At 31.6% G+C, this 15,740-nt stretch overlaps 2 protein-coding genes across 2 annotated transcripts; one reads left to right on the top strand and one right to left on the bottom strand.

Annotated features, from left to right (window-relative positions):
* Window positions 1-10,012: 10,012 nt before the first annotated feature.
* LOC112766527 (mitochondrial import inner membrane translocase subunit TIM23-1-like) lies at window positions 10,013-11,094 on the bottom strand. The gene has a single exon (XM_025812419.3). The coding sequence runs from the start codon at window positions 10,930-10,932 to the stop codon at window positions 10,381-10,383; it is 552 nt and encodes a 183-aa protein (XP_025668204.1). The 5' UTR covers window positions 10,933-11,094; the 3' UTR covers window positions 10,013-10,380.
* Window positions 11,095-14,109: 3,015 nt separating this feature from the next.
* LOC112762414 (transcription repressor OFP4) lies at window positions 14,110-15,584 on the top strand. Its single transcript, XM_025808249.3, has one exon. It carries the CDS (start codon window positions 14,323-14,325, stop codon window positions 15,511-15,513), a length of 1,191 nt encoding a protein of 396 aa, XP_025664034.1. The 5' UTR covers window positions 14,110-14,322; the 3' UTR covers window positions 15,514-15,584.
* Window positions 15,585-15,740: the final 156 nt, after the last annotated feature.

Genomic DNA, 15,740 nt, shown 5'->3' with positions numbered 1-15,740 from the left:
CTTTTCCATATAGCTCAAAACAGAGATACAGAGAGTTGAAGATGAAGAGACGAAAGTGTGTTGCATGTAAAAGGAAATGGGTTACCTTTATCCTAAGCTTGATATGGTTTAGATTTGCTGATTAGACTTCTGTATTTCAAGCTTGGACTTTCTCTTTCTTGCTTCTTTGATGATCACCTTAAGGAAGAAGCTTTCTCTTTCTCTTTCTTACTTTTCTGAGTTTATAATTTGACTGAGACAGAGGAGAGAAGAACGTTGCTTTGGGAGCAACGAGAGAGAGTGAAGACTTCAATCTTGTATGAGAATCTTGGTGGGATCAACTTGGATTGATGGACACGGGCTTGGATCGGGTTTGATTTGCTTTCCCGTTGGTTCCTTTCTTTGTTTCTATTGGGCTCCACTTGACTAACCAGCCTATTAGCCTTGATGTTTTATTTTTATTCCATTTTGGACTGCTAGACAAAGTCTTGGCCTGCAATGTTTAATAAATAATTAGCAACATATCATTATTAACACTCAACACTAATTATTTATTTTACCCAAAAATAATGTTTATCATCACTAATTAATTTAGTTAATTTTTTAACTCAACAGAGAGGATGTAGCACAGAGAGTGAGATGATCTAAGAGAGAGAGACAGAGAAAGAGCGCAGAACAGCAGTAGAGTGGATAGCAAGTTTTTACCAACTCTCTTTGACTAATTTGTTACTTTCTAAACATTTATTTTAAAATAAAAAATAAAAAATGAGAAAATGCCATATCATCATAGACTCCACGAGGTTTCTATGGTTTATAGATAGATTACCATGGCATGTTGCTCAATGCTAAGGAACACAGGGGAGAAAAATATATGAAATATGAGACAAGTCAATGTATATTATATTATATTTTACCAGAAAGATTTATTTCATTGAAAAAATAATAATTGTGAAATTTTGGCCTATATTTCTTTTATAAAAAAATTAATGTAAAAGAGGAAATGACATCTAGAAGAATTACTCCTAGGAGAACTAGAAATTGAAAGCCTTAATTTATGTTTGATTTGGTTTGAATAGTTCAATAATAAGTTTAAAATAAAGAGTAATACTACATGTATAAGTATTTTTTAATCAAGTTTAATTAAATTGGTGTCAAGTTTAGCAGAATAAAAAATACGTGTATATGTCATTACTCTTCTTTTTTTTCACTTTTTGTAGCACATAAATTTTTGAAGTATAGCATAAAAAATTTTGCACGCAACACAATTATAAATATAGTAAAAAAATATTTATACATAGCATACAAATTTTTGTACATACCACACAAATTTTTTATGACAATAATGAGAACTTGCAAGAAAATATTGCGGACAGAAATGGGCACAATCAGAATTCAATCAAGGCAAAAATGCAATATCAAGAAAAACATGGCAACAATACTTACAAGCATAACCATAAATTACAAGTCCAAAAGAGTCATTCAAAAAGTAAGACAGCCACCTCAAACTTGAAGGAGAAAGCTCTGGACGTTGGAAAGAAAAAAAGTCCCAGTCAAAATCAACACCAAAAAAACCAAGCATCACTCAAAACCATGAGAAACCAAATAATCAAAACCAAGTAGATATCATGGAGCATACACTTAATAAAGAAAAACAGAAAAGCAGCCATCAGGATTACTGGAGAAGTTTTAGTTTACTCCAAAAGGAATTAGCCAAAGAACATAACAATGGAAGACACATCTTTTCCTCTGGTATCACGGACCATGTCATAATGTCAATTATATTGAAATTCATGGGAGGACAGGGTACAGAACACGAAGGAAGCATTGCAGCCAATAACTGGAGAAGTTTTAGTTTACTCCAAAAGGAATTAGCCAAAGAACATAACAATGGAAGACACATCTCTTCCTCTGGTATCACGGACCATGCCACAACGTCAATTATATTGAAATTCATGGGAGGACAGGGTACAGAACACGGAGGCAGCAGTGCAGCCAATAACCCAATCGATCCAGGAAACAAACAGCAGAGCTCTAGGTCAGAAGATATGGTCATCAAGGATCGGTATGTGGATAGGGATGAATCTCCCTCAAGCCAAAAGCCTATGGAGGCTTGATTACCTATGCCATCAGGAGAACTCTGAACTCTTTCTCTTTGTTTGTTTTAATAAATTTTATTATTTGGAATTGTAGAGGAATGCCTCTAGAGGATTATCCATTATTATTAAAGATATAGCTTATAGATACAATGCTAATTTCTTTGTGTTTTTGGAAACTTATGTATCAGGAAACAAGGCTGAAAATATTATTAAAAGACTAGGGTTTAATTCTTGGTGCATCAGTGAAGTTGTCGGGTTTGCTGGCGGTATTTGGTGTCTTTGGAATAAAGCTTTTTGAAATGTTGAACCTATCTCTATTCAAGATTAGCTTATACACATGAGGATTATAAATTCAGATAACAATGCTTGGTGTCTTACAGCTGTATATGGAAGTCCGCACCTAGCTAATAGAAGGAGGCTTTGGAACCATTTGGAGGAGTTGGCTAATAGCATCCGAGAGCCATGGCGTATTGGGGGAGATTTTAATTCAATCCTTTCCTTAAATGACATTGGAGGGAGTTCTAACCTATCATAAGACCACAAAAGATTCCAATCTTGCATAAATAATTGGGGTGTAAATGATTTGGGCTTTACTGGATTACCTTTTACTTGGCAAAGAGGGAATACAAAGAGGATACTTGATAGGTTTTTATGGAATCTTGAGTTCACCAATGTGTTCCCTAATGTTGGAGTGAGACATTTATCTAAACTCAAGTCGGATCATCTACCTATCCTGTTGGGTTTTCACTTGACCAGTTCGGGTAGGGAAGAGAGACCCTTCAAGCTCCTTGCACCGTGGTTATTACACAAGGACGACAATAATCTTATGAAAAATAGCTGGGATAAGAATGGAAACCTCCTTATTAATATATCTTCCTTTATTGACAAAGCTAAGGTATGGAATAGAGAGGTCTTTGGACATATTCTAAGGAAAAAGAACCGTATCATGCTGTGTATGGAGGGGATAAACCGTAAGAGCTCCTTCAGCTAGCAACAATCCTTTATTGGAGAAACTACAAAGAGACCTCTGGAAGAAATATGAAAAAGTGGTGGTTATCCAATAAGAAGCTTATTGGCAACAAATGTCAAGATGTAATGTGATCAACTTTAGAGACAAGAACACAAAGTATTTTCACCAGAAAACTAATGGCAGAAGAAGAAGAAACAAAATCACAGCTCTTAAGGATACTAATAGGAATTGGATTGATAACCCTACTATCCTAAAAGAGATGGGAGTGTCTTACTTTAAAATTTTATACACTGTTGATGCTAACTATGTTTTCTTTCCAATTACAGGTTCTTTTCCAGAGATTTTAGAACAGGGAACGACTATGCTTGGTAACAATGTCACCCTTGAAGAGATTAAGAATGTTATTTTTAATATGGGAGATTGGAAAGCACTGGGTAAAGATGGCATCCGAGCTAAGTTCTTCCAATTTTCTTGAGATACTATTAAAGATTCTCTTTTTCTTGGGTTCAAAAAATTTTCAAAGATCCTGAACATATTAGGGGCATTAATCAAACGCTTATTTCTATTATCCCTAAAGTCCAGGCTCCAGAAAATTTTGCACAATTTAGATCTATAAGTCTTTGTAATGTGTGCTACAAAATTTTCACTACGATTATTGCCGAGAGATTTAAACCACACATATCTTCTCTTATTATGGATAATCAAGCTAGTTTTGTTCCAGGAAGAGTGAGTACGGATAACATCCTTGTTGCTCAAGTTATCCACACCATGAGAACTAGAAACTCAGAGATAGGATTGATGGCAATAAAAATTGATCTTGAGAAAGCTTATGATAGATTGAGCTGGTATTTTGTCATACAAATGATTAAGGATTGCAACATCCCAGAGAACCTCATTAAAGTGATCCATCACTGCATTTTCACACCAGTTATAAATGTCCTCTAGAATGGCTCATGTTCAGAAGATTTCTACCTTACTAGAGGCATTAGATAGGGAGACCCCCTATTTCCTTACCTTTTTGTTCTATGTATTGAAAGATTATCCTACCTTATTACTTCTCTTGTGAATAATAAGTGGAAGTCTATTATCCTCTCTAGAGGGAGACCTAAGATTTTTCACTTTTGCTTTGCAGATGATTTGGTTCTTTTTGCTCAAGCTAATAATGAGCAGGTCTGTGTCATCAAGGAAGTCCTCAAAAGTTTTTGTAAAATTTTGGGACAAAAATTAATTTTCAGAAGTCTTGCGTTTTCTTCTCTAAGAACGTCAATCATACTATCATATAGGATCTAAGCTTGCACCTAGGTATTAATCTAACCAACAATTTGGGAAATATTTAGGTGTGTCTCTCATTCATGAAAGATGCAACAAGAAATATTTTCAATTTATTCTGGACAAGATGCACCAAAAGCTCAACTCCTGGAACAGAAAAACTCTTTCCCTTGCCGGAAGATGTACCCTTGTTCAATCTGTCCTCTCCACTATTCCAACCTACGTTATGCAAACTATGAAGATTCCTAAAGAAGTGTGCAATTAGATTGATAAAGCTTGTAGAGACTTTCTTTAGGGATCAAATGAGAGTGAGAGAAAAATTCATCTTATTAATTGAGATACAGTGTGCAAACCCAAGCATCGAAAAGGACTTGGTACTCAAAAAGCTCAAAAATCCAATAACTTGTTCCTCATGAAGCTAGCTTGAAACTTAGTTACTAAAACTAATTCCCTATGGGTTAAGGTGATGATATCAAAATATGGGTGCGGTGGTGATGCTCTTCTTAAAGTACACCAAAAGCCTAATTGTTCTAATGCTTGGAAGGGTATAGTCAAGGTGTGGAACCAGTTCAAGACCAGCATCGTCTGGAGGTTAGGTGATGGAAAAATAGTTCGCTTTTGGGAGGATCATTGGGTTCCAAAAATTGAATCACTAAAGTCGTTTGCTTTGGGAATCTTGCAATAGGTGATCTTGAAGAGAAAGTCAATAAATTTGCCGACTAGAATGGTAATTGGAGGTGGAAAAAGCTCCACCAAATCCTTTCTAAGGACATTTTGGATGTCATTCGTCTCATGAAATTCTCCCAGATGAACCTTGGCCCAGATAGTATAGCCTGGCTCCTAGAACCAGACGAAAAATTCTCTATTAAATTAGCCTATGAAGAGTTCTATGAGAGTAATGAGGATACGGGTAACTATACCAAAAATATTTGGAAGCAAAAAATCACTCAAAGTCTTAAAACATTTCTTTGGCTCATTATGTATAAAGCTCTTCTCACTAATTCTAAAAGACAGAAAAAGAGACTTACCAGCGATGCAAGCTGTCTCAGATGTCCTGGTCAGGATGAAATGCTGCTCCATGTGCTAAGGGATTACCTTTACATCTAGAATACCTGAGTAAGTAGCATCGGTAGCACCTTGTAAAGAGACTTCTTCAATCAAGATCTTCACAGCTGGATGGAAGAGAATTTAAGTTTGGTGAATCGTAAATATAATGGGACCTCTTGGCTTATATACGTCATCACCGCATGCAATGCAGCATGAAACAATAGAAATGAATTGATTTTTAATCAAGAAAATATTCCCGGTAATAGTGTTTCTTACTTAGCGTAGAATCTTGCTAAAAGATATGAATATGTGATTTCATTAACTGAGACCAGTAAGAAAATACTTACCTACACTAGGATCCAGTACATCGGTTGGGAACCACCTGAGGAAGGAGGCTATAAACTCAACACGGATGGCTCCTTCTTATCAACTTCCATGATTGGTACTTGTGGAGGATTAATTCCAGATTGCCACAACCATTTTGTAGCTGAATTTTGGATAAACATTGGAAAGATCTCCATAACTAAAGTGGAGCTTTGGAGCATTTACATTGGTCTGAAGCTTGCGACCGAACTTAACATCCAGAGCTTGATTATTGAAACTGATTCGATGTGCCCCCTTGGGCTCCTCCATGATCACCCTATTTAACAGCATTCATCAACTTTCATTATCCATGCAATTAGATCTTTGCTGGCTAGACCTAGGTATTTTCGAATGAGACATATTGTCAGAGAAGCAAATTTTCCGACAAACGCTCTGGCTAAGCACGCACATAAAATCCCTCATGACCTCCATCTTTGTGAGCAAGCTCCAATTTTTATTATCCTGCAACTAGATGCAGATAGAAGAGGGATAACCTTCCTAAGACTTTCTTTTGTTTAGTTTTTATTTTGTTTGGGCCTGTGGCCCCGTTTTCACATCAAATAAGTGTTTTTGTAATCAAGTTTAACTAAATTGGTGCAAATTTTAACAGAATAAAAAATACGTGTATATGTCATTACACTTCTTTTTCTACACTTTTTGCAGCACAAATTTTCGAAGTATAGCATAAAAAATTTTGCACGCAACACAATTATAGATATAACACAATTTTTTACACATAGCACACAAATTTGTACATAGCATACAAATTTTCGCTGCGAATGAATTTTGTTAGTTGGGTGAGTCAATATTCTAAGTATGTAGTCTTTAAAAATTTTATATGCTACACATCAAAATTTCTATGCTATGCACTAAGATTTTTGTGCTGTACACTAAAATTTATGTGTTGTGTGTATTTCATTACTATAGTATATAAATTTTTTCATATAACAAATTTTTACACATAGTACACAAACTTTTGCTCCGAATGTATTTTGTTAGTTAGATGAGTCAATATTCTCAATTTGTAGTCTTCCAAAAATTTATGAGCTGCACTTTGTGCCGTACACCAAAATTTATGTGTCGTGCGTATTTCATTGGTATAATATACAAACTTTTATATATAACACACAAATTTTTGTATATGGCACACAAATTTTTGCTGCGAATGTATTTTGTTAGTTGAGTGAGTCAATATTCTAGATATCTAGTCCTCTAAAAATTTATGTGCTGCACACCAAAATTTATGTGTTATGTGTATTTCTTTAGTTGGGAGAAGAAGATGAGGACGACGAGAACGATGATGATGATAATAAAAGGGGATGAGAAAAAAAAATAGAGAAAAAAATTAAACAATAACAACAATATCAAGAAGAAAAAAATGGCAGTGGTGACCGCAAAAGAAATGCGCAAAAGAAAAAGAAGACCTGTATTCAAAAGAAACGGCACATGAAAATGACTTAATTAAAAATTTAATTCAAAAAATATTTATATATGTAATATTTAACTAAACTAAAATCAGCTTAGATATATAAGTCCTAACAAGAAAAACATGAGATGTGTGTAAAAGAATGTAATCCAACGATAGAAAAATTAAATCCATTTTATTATCTTTTGTTTGGCAAAATCCTTCTTATTTTACTCAAGAATAAAATTATATTTATTTTTTTATTTATTAATTTTTTTTTTTTTTTTGGTATTTTAACAGAGATTAAGTCCAAATAAAATTATAAAACAAAAATAAATTTTTTTTTATGTAAATAAATAAAAAAATAATTATTTCTGGACGTATGCAAAAATCGGGCAAGTTGCATAAATTCGCAACTGATAATATTTCACATTAGGGTATTGCATGCGTTTTGGAAAGTTTATAGCATTTTGCATGAAGGATATGTAAATGCAAACTACAACCTTGGTCGAGCGAATGAGTACGATTTGGTGAAATCAAACTGTTATCAATAGCATTGTAAATGCAAAGAATTTGGAATAAATGCCAATTGATGATACATGTCTCACATGATGCAATTCTAATGTATGGCATGCCTGTTAACATTTATGTCCCAAGATCATTGGCTTTTACATAGCAATGTCATTTGTTAGAGCATGTTCTGGTGAAAGTAGATGTGAGGGTTCGAGTTGATATTCAATTTGATTTTTAAAATTTGAAGTATAATTTAAATTGATCTTTAAAATTACAATTGACTCAATTTAGATTTTTAAATTTATAATAGTAATTTTTGTTAGTTTTTGAACTAATTTCTGTAAACAATATATATGTTAATTTGTCAAAATTTAAACTATTGGTAAAAATTTTATGTGATTGATATATACTATACTCTTATAAATTTGATCGACTCTCTAACATCTTCACGAAGAGGATAATAACAAATTTAATTTGAAAATTTTGGGACTCTAAAAATAGCAGTTAAATTTTTAAAAGTTTTAATTGATCTCAATCACATAAAATTTAATTATCTAAATAAAGAATTCAAATTACACCAAACTAATATATTAAATCAACACGTTATTAACAAAAATTAATTTAAAAATTAATATAAGATCAAATTACAAATTTCAAAATTTAATTTGAGTTAATTCAAATTTTAAGCGTCAAATTAAATCCGATCTTATATTTTAGAAGTGAACTTAAATATTAACTCGTGAGAGTTCAATTATGGCGTGATTCAAGATTTAATCGAGATGACTTACAAGTAGAAGGCTTCTTACAAGGTGTGGCTTGCAATGTAAAAGGCAATTCCAACTTCATATCAGTATATCACAATCACAGCCCTTTTAAGATCCTCTGTTGCAATGTGATGCTATTATAAAAGCGTATATAAAATAGGTTTATTTATTTTATTAATTCATATAATTTTATTAAATTGTTAATTAAATTTTTATAATTTAAAAAAATTATTATTTATATTTTTATAATAAATAAAATTTATAATTAAATTTTTATTCGTTGTTATTATAACGGATAAAATTTATAATCAAATCTTTATTCGTTGTTATTTTTTTAGAAGAAAATATAATAATCTTAAGATATTTGTTTTTAGAATATTATAATTATTCTATACAAAACACAAAAAAATTTCAAAAAAATTATATTTGAAAAGAAAATAATTAAAAATAATTTAATTAAAAATTTTAACTAATTCAATTACATACTTTTAAACTATAAAAATTTAATTAAAAATTTTGTAAAATTATAAAAATTTACAAAAATAATATCATCTACGTGAGCAACTACAAAGACTAATATTATTTTTTAAAATTTTGCTGAAGAAAGTTTCTAATGGATAAAATTAAAAAAATAAATATAATATATATTTATTGATGATATTATAATAATTCAAATATCTTATTCATAAAAAGGCACACTTGCAAATACACATAAAATAATAAAAAGTATTGTTATTGAGGTCTAAATTTGTTTTCACAAAAAAAACGCTAGGCATAAGTAAAAAGCTAATTTTTTTTGTTATGGAAATTTAGAATGTGTTATGTTCAATTATAAAAAATAGTATATTTTTTATGGATATAGGATATTTTTTTTAATTAGAATTTATAAATTAAAGGTTTAATTTTGTTTTGGAAACAAAATTTAGGATCTGATTTGGGATAATAGAAAAATTTGAGCCTTAAATTTATGTAGACTGAAATTTTTTTAAAAAAAATAAACAAATCGGTGAGTCAATTTTATGCGAAAAAATTATAGACTACAAATCTAACCCTTAGATTTATATTTTTTTAAAAAATTTTAAAACCACAAATCCAACCCGCCCCATAAATGGGGATGTGTTCAAAATGCTAGCTTATAGAGGATTTGCGGGTCGAGACTAGCTGGCTTGACTTTTTTTTTAATAAAATTCATTAATATTAACTAAAAAATAATAATTAAAAAATAAATACAAATAAAAAATGGTCAAATTATAATATAATTTTTTATTATTTTTTTTAAATTTTTAACTTCAATAAAATTGTTTAAAATAATGTTTGTCATAGAACCATCTTTATTTTAAAAAATAAGTCACATAATTCGAGCAAATATACGAAATTGTAAAATAAAATAAATAAAGTTAATAACTAAAAGAAGAATAAAAGCAAAAAAAAGTGTTTGAAAATTCTATAATTATTAATTGGGAAAGTATGAGGAGCCAATGGAATATTTGTACAATGAATGGAGATTTAGGGAGTATTAGAAATATAACCATTAGTGTTACATTTTTCATGAAGTTTTTGGGATAAGTGGTATCATGACATGGTATTAGAGCTCTAGATGTAAAAGGTTAACTTTTGGGAAGATGTTTATTATCCTAATATTCGGATGGTTATTCTAGATAGTATGGGTTCATTGTACACATTCGACTCGGCGGACAGCCCGCCCTTAGCGGATCGGCCCGACGAGTTCAACCCGTTTTACATCTAGCCTTTACTAAGTTCCTATAAAATAATAATATTAAAAAAAAATTTTGACTTTTTAATTTAAAAATAAAAATAACATTAATTATTTTTATTGTTTCAATTTTTTTTTCAAAAACAGAAAATACTAAAAATAAAAACAAAACAAAAAAAAAGAAAAAGGCTGAAAAACTAAAGCCTAAGGCGACATTCCAACCATCCCCAATTCTATTCTCGTCAAGATCAAACCTATCCCTATATGGGACCGTATCTCCTCAGAGTCTGCTTTCCGGCCACGATAGCTGCCGCCACGATCCCACCAAAGACTCCCGCAATTGCCGCCGACCTTGGCCCTACCGCAGCCTTATATAAAATACCAGTGGCGAGCCCAGCGATGGTGTTGTTAACCATGTCATCCTTGTCGGTGAAATAGTGCATCGCACTCTCCGTGGTGGAGAAGATCAAGCCCACCATTCCGAGCGAGTTTCCGATCCTACGCGCGCTCTGACCTCCCGAATTGAGGACTCGGTTGACACCGATCTTGAATGAATCTCCTTTCTCGGCGGCCCTGAGGCCCTCGAGGGTGCCGGTTACGCCGCCACCGACAGCGCCTGTGAGGTAGGCCATGCCGGTGTAGAAGACTAGGTTCTCGTCCCAGCAACGGTTAGTCCTATTTTCCAGTTCAGGAAAGAGATTCTCAGGCGAAGTTGGGAGGTTGTAGAGCCTTGGGACGTTGAAGTCCTGATAAGGGTGATAGAAGCGTGTGTTCTGACTACTCTTGTCGTTGTTGTTTAATGAATTAGCCATTGCAACATATTAGAGTTTTGAGATGGAAAATTGTAGAAAGTTGCGAACGTCGAGAAAGAAAGAAATAAGAGGTTTACACTTTATATACTTCAGCTGAGGATTCGTAGTTGTTTTTTTTGGTCGAGATGAAGTAGGATTTAACTTTAAGAGAGATGAAGTAGGGTTTTGAAGTAGGGTTTAAGATATGGTCATTGTTTTTTTAAGCATTTGGGAACAGGGCCAATGCAAGAGAGGATGATTGTTATCCCTTCGTTGTGAGTACATTCATATATTTCTGGGCTTAACGTATACCAAAATAGACTTTTTTTTTTTTTTTTTTTTTTTTTTTTTTTTTTTATGAATTTGTTTATGGTAAGATATGAAGAACAAACTTGCATTAAACTTAACTATCCAAAATTATACTCAAATAAACTCAACTATTCAAAATAACTAAATTAAGTTAGTATAGTGGTTAGTTTATTATAACAAGTGTTGCGGTTCAATCACGCCTATGTATAGCAATCTATCAAATAAAACTCTGATATGCGAGTAACTTAAAACATATGGTTGCTATGAATTCTGATAAAAATAAGAAAGTATGTTAAATTTAAAGGTCACACTTTTTATTATTTGATATATTTTTAATATGAAAAGATATAAAATAAAAAGTATGATTAAATTAAAAATTATTATCAAATAATAAAAAGTGTATATTAGTTTTAATTATATTTTTTAAGTATGTTAAAGTTTATAATGGTAGCCCCTATAAGTATAATATCCATAAAAATTATACAATAATAATAAAATTTCCGAAAAATAGAAAAAAAAATTTGGACAACATTAGCCGGACATGATAGTGGACACTTCATAATAAAATCAAAAAGAAGAAAAAGAGAGAAAAAAAAAAAAGAAATAACGACTTGAGAGATGGTTATAGAAATGGGGAGGTGGGGGATTGTAGACAAAAAGGAAAAGAAATGCCATCATTTAAAGGGCTCTTCAGGGAATAAATGAATCAGCACCCATAAACTCACTGTTTTCTAAATTCATCATTACCTTGTTGGTTCAAGCTCTTAAGTCATATATATATATATATATAAATCAGACAGAGCGTGGAGAACCGGATCATGAGTTTCAATCCTTCAATTGCCAGCAAAAATTGCATGAGGAGTAATTTATTTGTGTGTGAAGATTTCAACCTCCTATCCATGCTTTTACCATGCAAACCTTTTGATTTAATATGATTATTATGCCAAGATATCATGTATCTTGTATGAAAAAAAAAGGGGGAAAAGTTATTAAAATAAAATAATTAGATTTTAAATTTATCAGATTGTAATTTTTTAAAACAGCTTACATTTTTGTAATTTTTTTATTTTATATAAACCACCAAGAGATATAGTTGTTTCTAATTTTAATTTCAATACGAATTATCTTAAAAAAAGTGCATAGAAGAAACCGCTACAGAATGTAGCAATTTCTAAAGGAACGCAACCATGCATAAACGCTGCTATGTATAGCGGTTTATGAAAAAAATAGTGGATAGTTTAATCATGGCACTCTGTAGCGATTTATGTACACGTGAATTGTTTGGATATTATTATTATCCGGTATCCAATTTTTTCGGATAGGTCAGATTGGAATGGTTAAAAATATCTTAAATCAATCTGTTATTAAAAAAATTCTAAAAAAATGTAAAATTTAATAGTTAGACCCGTATTAACATTTTTGGTGAGATTAAAGATAGTTAATAATATAATTAACATTTGACTGCTGAAATAATAATATGATTATTTATCAAATAAAAAAAAAATATCATTAAACTAATAATCCAAGGTGGTGTGCATTATTTTATCTTCTTTTGATTATTCATGGCTAATGATATGGTGTTTTAAATTGGTGTTTAATTTTTGTTTAACTTATTTTTTATAGCAAATTTTAAAAAATTATTTACTTTTATACTTTTTAAATTAAATATTAATCTTTAATTTTTTTTTTAGCAAATTAGACACTATTTTTTAAGCGCAATAAGTCAATAACAATCACCTTTATTTATTTAGAAAATAGAGAATACAATGTTTTTTTGTTCTAAACAATAATAAGAGTACAATATTCAACTGATTATTTTAAAAAATTTAAAAAAAGTTATAATCTAATAAAAAAATTTAAAATTAGAAACTGCTATACCCTATAACAATTTATATAGAATAAAAAAAAGTTACAAATATGTCTGCTGCTTCAAAAAGTTATAATTTAATAAATTTAAAGTTTAATTATTTATTTCAATAACTTGCCCAAAAAAAACTATGGTATCATTGACAAAAGAATGGTTATATGTCATAGTAACTCGAGTTTGATTCTCATTGTTGATGTTATGATCATTTTCATAGATATTGATTTATAAGTATTTTTGTGAAATTCAAAAAAAATTAGATTTATATTTTGACTTCATAAGATAGATTATTGTAGAACTAGACCCGGAGGGAAACAACCACAAAAAAACAATAATAATAATAATAATAATAATAATAATAATAATAATAATGATGTGGCACTGTTATTGAACCAATGCAATGCACTATTGGATCACAATTTCATCTCATGTCAGATGATTTTCAAAAACAAAAATGCTTGTGGATTCTGAATCCTCCCTCCCAAGAAATGGTGGTTGATAAACCCTGATTGGTTTTTTGCACAGCCATCAAATAATTCTTTTTATAATCTTTACTAAGATATTAAGCTTCCAGAGAAAATTTTGGAGCATCTGCTTTTTGAACATGATGAATAGTGTGTGCTAAGGAAAGTTTCTAGCACAACTATACAACACTTTGTTTTTTGGTGAGCCAACTATACAACACTTGTTACTAAGGAATTGATGACTTAGGTATGTATGGACATATCAAACCAATAATGTTGCACTAATATATACAGTTAAAACCTTTTATCTTTTTTATGATACACCAAAATTTTAGATAAATTTAATATCGATCATCCGATTAAAATTAAAACGTGCTGTTAACTTATTTTAGTGCTTACAAAATAATTTTTAAAATACTCACTAAAATATTCTTATAGTTATATTATTATTATTAAAATATGGAATATAAATTGTTGTGAAATTGGAGACTTATCAGCTATGTGAATCATGTTATATAAAGAGTAAGAAGGTTTGTGCATATTTGCTGGTAGCAATGATGAGAGAAAGTAATTTGGTAGACAAACTTGGTCCCTTTAGTTTCATGCTGGAAAACTTTTTGTACAATTGGACCACAAATCTTTATTCTTTGTTTTTCTTCCACCTGTTATAAACCAAGCTTTTTGGTTATAAACATCTTCATATTTGAAATTGGCACAAATCTAAGCCATCATAAATACACAACACTGAAGAGTGGCAAGGTTGTTGTGCCTCTAATGGGTAATAACAAGTTCAGATTCTCAGATATGATTCCAAATGCTTGGTTCTATAAGCTCAAAGATATGAGCAAATCAAGGAAGAGGAATGGATCTCATCATGTTTTGAAGAACAACACCAATAGCAAGGTTACTTCACCAACAACATCACAAAGGTCACATCCAAGGTGTTCGAATTATTTCCCCAATGAAGCTTTTATAAGAGCTGGTAAGTTATACAACATCCCAATTCACAATAATAAAGAGTTTTTTGGTGGAACCATTCCATGTCCATTGATTGATTCTTCACCAAGAATGTCATCATCAAAGAGAAGGTCTAGGAGAAAAACCATTTACAAGCCTTCTCCAACTGTTGTTTCTTCTTCTTCAACTTTCATGGCCAATTCTAATTTTGATTCGGCACACAACAATATTCAGTCACCAAATTATGATGCTTCTTCCGTTGAAAGCTCTTCTGAATCTGATGATGATTTCCATGAATATGTCTACTCTGAGTCTGAATGTGATAGCTTTTCAGTTCCGGATTTGCTTCATGGTATTGACTCCAATTGCAGCTGCAGGGTTAGTTCTTCAACAAATGACATCATAATTGACATGAACAGTGAACATTTCAAGGGGAATATGAGCAAGAAAGATGGGCTTGAGACAATTTCGCAATTAGACCTTGCTCCTGTATTGACAAAGTCAGAGAGGTTTGATGACAAGGTCATTGAGTCCGAAGCTGCCGAGTCTAGGAGAAGTTCAACTGAATTGGATGATGAGTCTCTCAATGTCAAATCCAGCATAGAGGAAAGCAATGGCAGAGAATTTAGGCGGCGAAAGAGTGGTCATGTATCTCGCCGGCTGCCTACCAACTCTCCGTCCGGAATAAAGCTAAGAGTCAATTCTCCAAAACTAGCTAGCAGAAAGGTTCAAGCCTATGCAAGAAAGAGTGTTTCTTCCAATGGAAGTAAGAGTTCAAGGAATGCAGGGTTTCCGGATGGATATGCTGTGGTTAAGTCCTCATTTGATCCGCAAAGTGACTTTAGGGAATCAATGTTAGAGATGATTGTCGAGAACAATATCCGTGCGTCAAAGGATCTGGAGGACTTGCTTGCCTGCTACCTCTCCCTAAATTCAAGTGAATTCCATGATCTCATTGTTAAAGCATTTGAGCAGATATGGTTTGATTTGGCTCAACTTAGAATGTAAATTTCTCATATATTAATTATTATCCGATGTATGTTTATATAATCTTGTAACTACCATAATTATGTTCTGAACCATCAGCATTTCAACTTGGGAAAATTCTCATACAAAGTATAGTCTCTCTTCAGAATTTTGCTATAAATCTTGATGATAGAGTCTAGTTTATAACTCAGATCTTTTTCTGGATGACCTTATAACCATAAAACAAATAGTACTTGATGAATTCCCTG

This window comes from Arachis hypogaea, chromosome 17 (assembly GCF_003086295.3).
Source record: "Arachis hypogaea cultivar Tifrunner chromosome 17, arahy.Tifrunner.gnm2.J5K5, whole genome shotgun sequence".
NCBI classification, from domain to species: domain Eukaryota; kingdom Viridiplantae; phylum Streptophyta; class Magnoliopsida; order Fabales; family Fabaceae; genus Arachis; species Arachis hypogaea.
The sequence above is the reverse complement of the archived record's forward strand: the minus strand, read 5'-3'. Positions and strand labels throughout refer to the sequence as shown.

Excerpts from the sequence above, each read along its gene's own strand:
- LOC112762414 (XM_025808249.3), top strand. The coding sequence starts at position 14,323 with ATGGGTAATAACAAGTTCAGATTCTCAGATATGATTCCAAATGCTTGG.
- LOC112766527 (XM_025812419.3), bottom strand. The coding sequence starts at position 10,932 with ATGGCTAATTCATTAAACAACAACGACAAGAGTAGTCAGAACACACGC.